The sequence below is a fragment of the Podarcis pityusensis genome (genome assembly GCF_964106645.2).
Source record: "Podarcis pityusensis genome assembly, chromosome: 4".
NCBI lineage: Eukaryota > Metazoa > Chordata > Lepidosauria > Squamata > Lacertidae > Podarcis > Podarcis pityusensis.
The window spans coordinates 105909944-105920201 of record NC_138027.1 but is presented as its reverse complement, the minus strand read 5'-3'; the positions used below and the strand labels follow the sequence as shown (position 1 = coordinate 105920201).

The window sequence follows — 10258 nt, the reverse complement described above, 5'->3', positions numbered from 1 at the left end:
TTTGGCTTCTAGGAGGAAGGTGAAATGGGAGGCGTACGCTTCCCGGTCTCAATAATGTTGGGTTGAATGGTGAGAAGTTGCTGTCGGTTGCCATTCTGAGTTCCTTGCGGTCTAGAGCTGAAGTCTGGGTACATGGTGCGAGGCAGTGGTGTGGCAGGTGGTGGTGCTGTGGTGCTGTGTGTGGCGGTCAACTCAGTGGGATCCCACCTTCATTGCCAGTGAAATATACTCGGAGTCGAGAGTGGATTTCATGCTCTTTATTCAGCTCATAGTGGTGAGGAGGAATGGAAGTTCCCCCAGAATGTCTGCTTTATATACATTATTTACAGAATGGGCCCCATGTGATTGGCTAATTCCGGGATTCTCCTGTAGGCCAAGCAGGTTGCAGACTGCTGCATTTTGGATCCTATTCAACTCAGTACATAACAATGTTTCTCTTGAGTGGAAAACTCCACATGTGCCTCAACATTTTGCTTCAGGTACAATTTAGAGGCTGCACTGGTGCCAAGTCGTGTCAACTTTGCTCACTGCATGGAGTGCTTCTTTGCATGCTAGTAACATGCATTATTATATTTTTAATGGGAATGCACCAAACTCTGATAGGGATTTTCACTAGACCTATTCCGTGGAGTAGTGGAGAGGAGTGTCCTGCCCCCGAAGAAGAGCAAAGGATGGATCTTGCTTGCTCTGGCAAGCGAATTACTTGATAATGCAGCCTTCAAGTTTGTTTGTGACAGCTTAGCAGAGAGAAACTCAAAGACTGAGAGAAATAATCAAGCAGATGCTGGAAATGTCTTTCTTTTGTTTGATGGGTTCCTATTTCACACAAGCTCTGGAAATGGTAATAGCTTATTTGCAAGCTTCTTTGCATTTCAAATTAAAAACTAAAAGGCTTAATTTCATCTGGCTGAAGAGCCTTTGTTAAATCTCAGTGACAGAAGCAATAAGATATCATAAGACCACGTTACACCCTGTCCCACCAGAGCATCATAGGCCAGGTCATGTGGTAAAGCTGAGCTTTAAAGGCCAAAGCCCTGACTGAATAGAACAACTTTGCAGACAGCCAGTGTGAAGGGAGCAAAGTAGGTTTCCCTGCACAGGGAGTTGCAGAGTCTGGGAGCAGCAGCAGAAAAGGCTCTGCTCAGCCACCTAAGCAAAGAAAAGGCATCTGGGTGGAAGCTAAGGGCGGGCAGCTGAGAGTCCTGTGAAGGGGCTCTGTGATTAAACATGCTAAAACAATATATTTTTAAAAAGAACCTAAGGCATTCTTCTTCATTCACCTCTGTGGGTGCTCTGAATGTGCAGGTGATCCATTATGAGAGGAGCCCTGGTTCAGGTTGCACGTTGCAGTGCAGTTTGCATCATGCATGCCTTTAACTTACGCAACTTCAAGTAGAGGCACTCGGAGGCAGATTCTGCAAAGGTGGTGAGAAACACTTTTCTTCTCCTTATCACTCTTCTCTACTAGGACCCTGCTGCCAGTTTAAGGAACTGTCGGACCCTTTTTCTTCTTCTGCCTCTCTAGGACCTGCCTGAAAGATGGGGAAGACTTTGCCCTTTGCCTGCCAGCACTTTCCAAGGCCCCACCAGCTGGAGGAGAAGGTGGGGAAGCCCTGATTCATTCAGCGCTGGCTTTCTGGCCACACAAAGATGGAGAGGGAGGCACCAACAGAAAGCGCAGGCTCCTTTGCAGCTCAGCGGACAAGGGATAGTGAGTCAGAAGACTCCCTGGATCCCAGGGTCACCTTCCATTGGGAAGGGGAGTATACTTTATAGACAATTTAAGGTAATTTGGCCTATGCATGATTTTTGCCTTATGCACTGACTTCAGAACCCAGATGCAACTCTGCTCTAGTGTGCAAAACAACACTTTAATTGTTCTCAGAAACAAATAGGAAGCCAGTGCTGATGTTTCAGCGGTGGAACAACCTGCTCCTGAAACCTGGCTTTGCTCATCAGCCTAGCTGCTGCATTTTGTATGAGCTGAAATGTCTTTTTTCAAAATGGCATTATTTATTTATTTGTTTGTTTATCTCATAATATTTATTATGCTTGATTATTTTTTTAAAAGCCTCAAAGCGGTTTACAAAAAGATAAAACAACAAAATCACAAAAAATTTTACAACGCTGCTTTAAAACATAGAAAAGTTAAAATGCTAAAACAGATAAAATTACCTCAACTTTCTAAGGACCTATGACATTTGGTGGCAACTGTCCTGTGACCCTTGATTCTTCCCTTGCTATTCCAGACCAGCTCCTCTTCCCGTTGGTGCTAAATCTCCCAGCATATCAGCCTGCCACATCCCCTCACAGATGGTTTCCCTGGCAGTGGCTGTCCTTCTTGAAATTGTGTTGCTCTTCTGCCTCAGCCCTTTGGCTGGACATCCGCTTGGCTAGACATTCCTGGTTTTGACCCTTTGGTTTGTGCCACAGCTGTTCTGTTGGGCATTCTCTATATGATTGAATCTGCTCCTGCCAGAACTGACATCTGGTCTCGTAACTTTGGTAAACTGTCCATGCCTCGGCTGCGACAGGAGCGTACAGGTTTGTTCTAGAGTACAACAAATGACTGCTGGCACTGTGATTCCATTCTGCTCCTTCTTTTCATGCAAGTCTCTATTTAAATTTTTTATTTGGCAAGGATTGAACGTTGGCAACTTCTGTACTGTAAGTGAAACTGCTGAGACACCAATTAACATTTCATTGCTAAGAGTCATCCATTTGTTATTTGTAGTTGTGGCCAAATTTGTATGTTTGAACTTTAAAGGCTTTGTTTGCATGGTCTGTAGCACATCAGAAAATGGCAAAAAAATGGATAATTACCACTCGTGTATTAAAAGAGCAACACCTAGTCAAAGAGGGGGCAGACCCAAAGGAGGCTTAGCCTTACTGTTCTCAACGCAGATACAAGCTAATATTATCCAATTACCCTCCAATGATGAATGGTCTGTAGCAGCAGTTTTAGATTTCGGACAAAGCAAACTGCTATGCATAAACTTATACTAACCTACATGTCGTCGGCAGGCACAAGTAGAACAACTATGGAAAGAAGTGGAAGCCCACGTGGTGCAATGGAGGAGACAACACCCGTCAGCCATGATATTACTAGCTGGTGACCTAAACGCAAGAGTGGGCCCTAACGACAACGCCCTATATGCACATTTTCACCAATGGCCTCCAGAAATGGAAACTATCCCACCCCTAATGATAAGATCATCCTACGATAAGACATGCAACATTGGAGGACTACATTTAGCACACATGGCCTACAGACAGAATCTACACTTACTGAATGGGGCTATACAAGGAGATTATCCTGGTCAATACACATATTGGTCAGGACACAAACTGTCAACGATAGATTATTGCATTGTTTCCCAGGACCTGATCCCTAGGATATCAAAATTCACCATTACAGCAAGAGCTGAAAGTGATCATCTACCTTTATCCCTCGTGTGTGATTTACCCTTTGATCTGCCCAAACCACAACACAGATATCAACCAGATCTAACACCCGGAACAGGCCTCATGAAAATCAGATGGAACAGACAAGTGAGCGAGCGGATATCTAACTGGTATAAAACTGAGGAGAGCTACCGTCTCTCAAAAGCAATCATGGAAGGGTGCTTAGAAATAGAGGAGAGCGCCCCGAACATGATGACAACATATGAAATGCTTATACAAAAAATTCAAGAGTTTGTTGTAAAACCGAATTCCAAGTCTCCCCACCGTCGGAAAACTTCCAGGGAGTGGTTCGATCATGAGTGTATAACCTCCAAGAAATCATTGATCCACTCCTTCATCTGCCATAAGGATAATCCAACAGAGGATAACAGACAAAAGATGCTTGAAGCCAAAAGAAGTTACAAAAAACTTCTGACACAAAAGAAAAGATACGCAATGAAGTTAGTATGGCAGCAACTGATAGAGGCCTCCAAATCAAGTAACCCATCATTATTCTGGAGAATCGTAGCTGTACAGCCGAATAGGGGCCTATCACAACTATCCTGCTGCATATCGATGAAAGCCTGGGAAACGCACTTTCATAATCTTTACGAGGAATCTAGCGATGAGTCCTATGCAATAGACATACCGGATGATCAGATACAGCCATGGCCAGCAGTCTCATTAACAGAGACCCATCTGCTGATTGACCAACTAAAGAATGGGAAAGCCCCCGGAATTGACTGTATACCAGCGGAAATATTTAAAACCAATGTGAACTGGTGGGCCCCCTTGCTAGCCCCTCTGTTCACATATATAGATAGAACTGCACAGATCCCATACGATTGGGGGACTTCCATCATTATTCCCATTTACAAAAAAGGCTCGAGGGACGATCCCTCCAACTATAGACCTATAAGCCTCCTGAATATAATAAGTAAATTATACGCTAAACACCTCAGCGAGAAACTGTGCGAATGGATAGAAAGAGCGAAGATTCTTGATGATGCACAGGCAGGATTTAGACAAGGGAGATCCACAATGGATCACTGCCTGATCTTACAGCACCTAGCTGAGAAATACACGTCGCACCACAATCACCACCTATTCGCAGCATTTGTAGATTTTAAAGCAGCCTTTGACTCCATCCCAAGAACTCGACTCTGGGACAAACTCAACAAATCATCCATAGACCGACGTCTGCTGCTACTAATATACAAACTGTACAACAACACACGACTTCGTATAAGATGCAGCCAAGAAGGTCAACTCTCTAATTTCATTAGAACAACAAAGGGAGTTAAACAAGGATGCATTTGGGCCCCCTTTTTGTTCAACATCTATATAAACTCCCTAATAGACCACGTACAAGGAGCGGATACACACGCCCCAAAATTAGCAGACAAAAAACTGCCTATCCTACTCTATGCAGACGATGCGGTTATATTGTCCCAGACTCAGATGGGCCTCAAAAGAGCTCTTAACAGCTTATCCCAATATTGTAGAGAAGAGAAACTAGCAGTGAACTACCAAAAAACAAAAATCATGATTTTCTCTAACAAAAGGAAAATATACAGATGGAATTTAGACAATCAGGAGATTGAACAAGTGACATGCTTTAAATATCTAGGAGTGATATTCCAAGCATCAAGGAAGAAGACTGCCCACATAAACTACAGCTCCTTTACAGCACAAAAAAGTACAACAGCAATCCTAAGATTCCATCGTACAACGGGAGGAAATTTCATTCCTGCTACAATCAAACTATTCGTTGCAAAACCAACAGCACAAATCCTATACGGTGCACCACTCATCTCCCTCTCTAATCTAGACCCATATGAGAAGATACAATCAGGTTTCCTTAGATCACTCCTGCAAACACCTAAATGCGTCCCAAACGCCACCCTACGACTGGAAGCGGGCTTACACAGCATTAAAGCCAAAGTATGGATAAGAACCTTATGCACTTGGCTAAGACTTAACAACTCGCTGGTTGGACTACTTTCCCTGATGCTTCTTGACAAATTCCAATCTAGCTGGTTGAAGGGCATTCTCAGAAAACTGGCCACATATGGTCTCTCCCCAGAGTATTTATTAAGTTTAGAAAGGGGAAGGGCCAAGAACATAATCAAAGAAAGACTCAGGGACATTGAAACCCAAAATGACTTTAACCAACTTCCGATAACTTATAAACATCTATACAATTCCCAAAGGCCCCATCTAGCAAACTATCTCAAAGTTCTAGACAACGCCAAACACCGATGGGCATTTTCCAGGGCCCGCTTTAACGCTCTCCCTTCAGCTCTTCTAGAGGGAAGATACAATAAAATACCGATTGAACAAAGATTATGTCCCTGTAACAGCAATGAAATCGAAACCATTGGGCATGTCATCTTATACTGCCCATTATATCGAGACTCAAGAAAAGAGCTGATCGAACCGATTCTGAGGAAAATACCTTGTAGTACAGACGACACCTATATCAGACACCTCTTAGCTGACAAAGAGCCCAAAATCAACAGGTCCGTGGCAAAGTACTGTTACATTGCAACAAGAATAAGACGAGCAATGATGTCTACAAAGGAGTTCAAGCTGTAAACATCGAAGGAACGATAATAAACAGTAGCGACTCCTGAATTGAATTTTAAAAACTTAAAACTCGAAACCTGGTCATAAATATAAGCACCAATTCTGTGAATTGGCCATATTTTTACTGTTACTTGTAGTACAATACTACTCTTAATGTCATATTTTATAAATTGCTTCCTGGTCACTGACCGTATTAAAGATATTTGATTTGATTTGAAAATGCCTTGCTCTATTAATTTCCATATAATTAAAATTTGTAGATGTTGCCAACAGATCAAAGAAAAATAAATAAAAAGAATGAATACCTTTTTTAAAGAAATGCAGAAGTTGCATGCAAAATGTCATCTCAAAATAAAAACAAAATAGAGATAATTTGGCTTTAAAGCATTGTTCTCTTTAGAATTCAAAATTAGATTGCTTTTAATTTCTTACCGAAGAATAATTTTTTTAAAAAAGCCTATTGCAAGAGAAAGAAGTAATCAAATAGCAAACTGGTATGAGAAATAAAGAAAATAGATGGGGGGGGCTCCTTTGGGGGGGAGGAGTGTTTATTTGTGAGTTGTTGGTATCAGCTTCCTAATTTGTACTTTCCCCTCTGCCTTCTGTTATACAAAAATGTAAACCAGATTGCAGTTCTTATTTAGTGCATGGATTCCCTAATCTTTTATTTTGGTGAAGTGTAATGCTGCATTTGAGGTGCATCAGTTGTTGATGTGTTGATACAGAAAATCTGTTGTGACTGTTTACATTCAACTAGAAATATATTACCCTATTTTTCCGTGTATAACACGTCCCCCATGTATAAGATGACCCCTATTTTTTTGGCCTGCAACAAAAATTTTGGGGGAGATTACCCAGAGTTGTTGAGCGAGCTTTTTTTTGGGGGGGGGGAGATTGCTGCGGCCACCAGTCATCTGCACACTCACTGCCAAAAGCCCACTTGCCCGCTCGATGCAAACACAGCAAATTGCACACATGACTTGCCACTGCTGTAAATCTCCCACCTAATTACTGCTGTCAATTGCCTGCTGGCTGCTGCCACCAATCGCCCATCCCACCACTGCTATCCATGTATAAGACAACTCGCAATTTTTGCCAATTTTTCTAAGGAAAAAAGGTGAAAAAATATGATAATTTTTGGATTAGATGGTTGATTGTCCACATTCGTAAAAGTACAAAAAAAAAAAAGTTTCCCAAGAACTGCATGTACAGCAGGTGGATTCATGTAGTAGAGAGGGGTACAGAGAAGAAATGCTGTGGATCCTCCTTATCTCCTGAATGATGATAATAATAATAATAATAATAATAATAATTTATTTGTACCCTGCCCATCTGGCTGGGTTTCCCCAGCCACTCTGGGCGGCTTCCAACAAAGATTAAAAATACATTATTTAATCCCTCCAAGGACTCAGCTACATTAGTAGAAATAAAACATTATCAATGCATTACAGTGGTACCTCAGTTTTCGAACAGCTTAGTTCCCGAACAACTTGGAATCCACACACTGCAAACCCAGAAGTCAGTGTTCCAGTTTGTGAACTTTTTTCGGAAGTCGAACTTGCTCCATTCTGAGTGTTACACTTCCGTTTTCGGTGCCACACTTCCCTTTTCTGAGTGAGGGAAGGCCAGGCTGGGCAGCAAGCAAGCAGGCAAGGGATGTCACTGGGTCTGCCACCGCCGCCGCCACATCCTCTGGTACCGGGTGACGCCTGTGACTGCAGCTTCAGGCACCAGAGCAACACCGAGTGGCTCGGCCCCAGCAGTGCCTCCCTTTCCTTCCCCGCCATGTAAACTTCCCCTCCCACATCCAGTTAGCCACCTCCTTACACACACGAACCCTCCCCCCCGTGCTCTTCATCCCTCCAATGGCAATGGGTAGTTCACTGACAGTTTTTGATACTGGGTAGTACTGTAGATTGCAGCCTATTTGAAGTTGGACATACCTTATAGCTTTCATTTTATGGATCAATGGTCTTCTTAGATAGTAAAATTTATATTAAATCGCTGCTTTAGGGGTTGTTTTTAAAAGTCTGGAAAGGATTAATCCATTTTGCATTACTTTCTATGGGAAAGTGTGCCTTGGTTTTGGAATGCTTTGGTTTTGAAATGGACTTCCAGAACAGATTAAGTTTGAGAACCAAGGTACCACTGTATAACACTGTGACACCAGATGGCATTGTAGAGCTGAAATCATTATGAGCTTTAAAACTGTTTTCAGAGCATTTCAGAGTGTTTTTTATAACTGTGTAGATGCAGCTCAAGTCACAATAACCCCAAAGCTACTACTGGCTGCTCATGTAACTACAAAATCATTCTCACCTCTGACTGCCTTCATTGCCACTTAGTAAGGGTTGATTATTATCATTATTAATAATTCTGAATGGATTCACTGCTACTTTGTGCAATAATTTTATTGGTTATGAAATTATATTTCTGTTCCTGCAAAGAGCACTTGACAAAAATTCAGAGGCATTATTATTATTATTATTATTATTATTATTATTGAAATGCAGCATGACTGAGTCTTCCATTTCTATTTCATACTCAGCAGGAACCAGTTTATCTGTTCTGTGCTCCTACCACATTTTGAATTTCTTCATAAAATCATACAACGCTCCCTGTCTTGATATTATGGCAATGTGAAACAGGATGTCATATATAAAAAACAGAGCAGAGACTATATCAAGAGGAACAGGAGAATGACAGCATCACAGCTTGTCACCCCTGAAGGCAAACATAATGCTCTTCTTTATTAATGTGTGTCATGGACATGCTAAAAGGCATTGCCAGGCCCTGGATCAGAGCACTGAAGGGTACCTATAAGGCTGGAAAGTCCTCTTGCTCAAAAGAGGTCTCTGTAAGATACAGTCTGCTCTTCCCCAGCTCACTGTTGCCTCTTATCTTGTACATGCCAGGCACATATACTTTGGTTAGTGACATCTGCTGTGCACTGCATTTCTTGATGTTTGTACTCAGTCTTTTATGCTGAACATGTAATATCATTAATTCAGTTATTGCCATATGATATTGTTGCACCCAGTCATTTTGCCTTCCTAGATTCATTTCCATCTGTATTAGAAAAATGTCCATCATTGTGACAGATAGGACACAGAAGCAAATTGCACTCCCTCTATGGGATCCCTCTTGGAAGCCAAGCCAGAGATGGTGCAGGGAGGGGTTGGCCTGTCACAAGGTGGTTGAGGTCTGCATCATTTGGGGGCGGGGGGTGAATGGGAGCTCTTCAGTTATGTTAGATACAGTAAAAGGTCACTCTTGGAAGCACTGAGTGGGAGGGAGGATTAACAACAATATCCAGGATGAGATTCAGGTTTGACCGCTTTCAACTTTATCCCATAAACAACCACCTCTCCCTCCCCTCCATCAGGAACTCTTCCAAAGCTGACTCTTTGAATCTCTTGTCTCACCTCCATCTCCTCAGTAGATTGCCCCACATACTTTCACCTTCTCCTCAGAACCATCAATTTCCCTTTTCCTATGATTTTCACTGGGGTCAAATAAACACATTTTTTTCAGGCCCTGTACAGGGGCTTCACTTGCACAGGGCTGCAATACTTTTAAAGTGAGGAACCCCTTTACTAACCAGTCAAGGACCCTCACTGTCTTTTAAACTGTCTGTGAAGGTCCAGGAGGCGAGTACTCAAAAGGCCTGCTTTGCCACTGAGCTGCTCATTTAAATTTGGACCCAGATTGAACCTGGTCCATCTTTCCTGCAGACTGGCTAGATCCTGCACAGGACCACCTTCTTCTTCTTTTTGTTTTTTTATTACATATACAAATACATATACAAAATGTTTACATAATATTACATGTACATTATACTTGTAAATTCACATTTTTCATTTCATTATTTATAAACATTTAGTCATTTCTTACTTGCATTTTATCTTTCCCCTATATCATAACCCTGTGTCTTCCCTCCACCCGTGCATGACTTCCTAATTTTTATATTATAACTTTATTATTGTGATTGTACTCTTATATCTTAATAATTTAAACATACATTCTTGTATTTCTGTTTATGTTAACTGTGAGATCAATCTATACATATCAATAAATTTTTGTTGGAGCATCTTTTAACCATGTATTCGTCTACACACTTCCATTCCTGTTTGAGATTTTGGTTAGATTGCATTCTAATTATTGTTGTCAATTTTGCTAATTCAATCAATTCAAAAAAAATTACATTGCCAATCTGACACTGATG

The 10258-nt window shown here is 41.7% G+C and overlaps 1 protein-coding gene across 1 annotated transcript; it reads left to right on the top strand.

The window, feature by feature from the left end:
* The first annotated feature begins 1774 nt into the window (after positions 1-1774).
* LOC308476039 (uncharacterized protein) lies at positions 1775-6164 on the top strand. Its single transcript, XM_081003400.1, has 2 exons — positions 1775-1786; positions 3025-6164. Exon 2 carries the CDS (start codon positions 3097-3099, stop codon positions 6040-6042), a length of 2946 nt encoding a protein of 981 aa, XP_080859526.1. The 5' UTR covers positions 1775-1786; positions 3025-3096; the 3' UTR covers positions 6043-6164.
* Positions 6165-10258: the final 4094 nt, after the last annotated feature.

Coding starts and splice junctions, on each gene's coding strand:
- LOC308476039 (XM_081003400.1), top strand. CDS start 3,097: ATGATATTACTAGCTGGTGACCTAAACGCAAGAGTGGGCCCTAACGAC.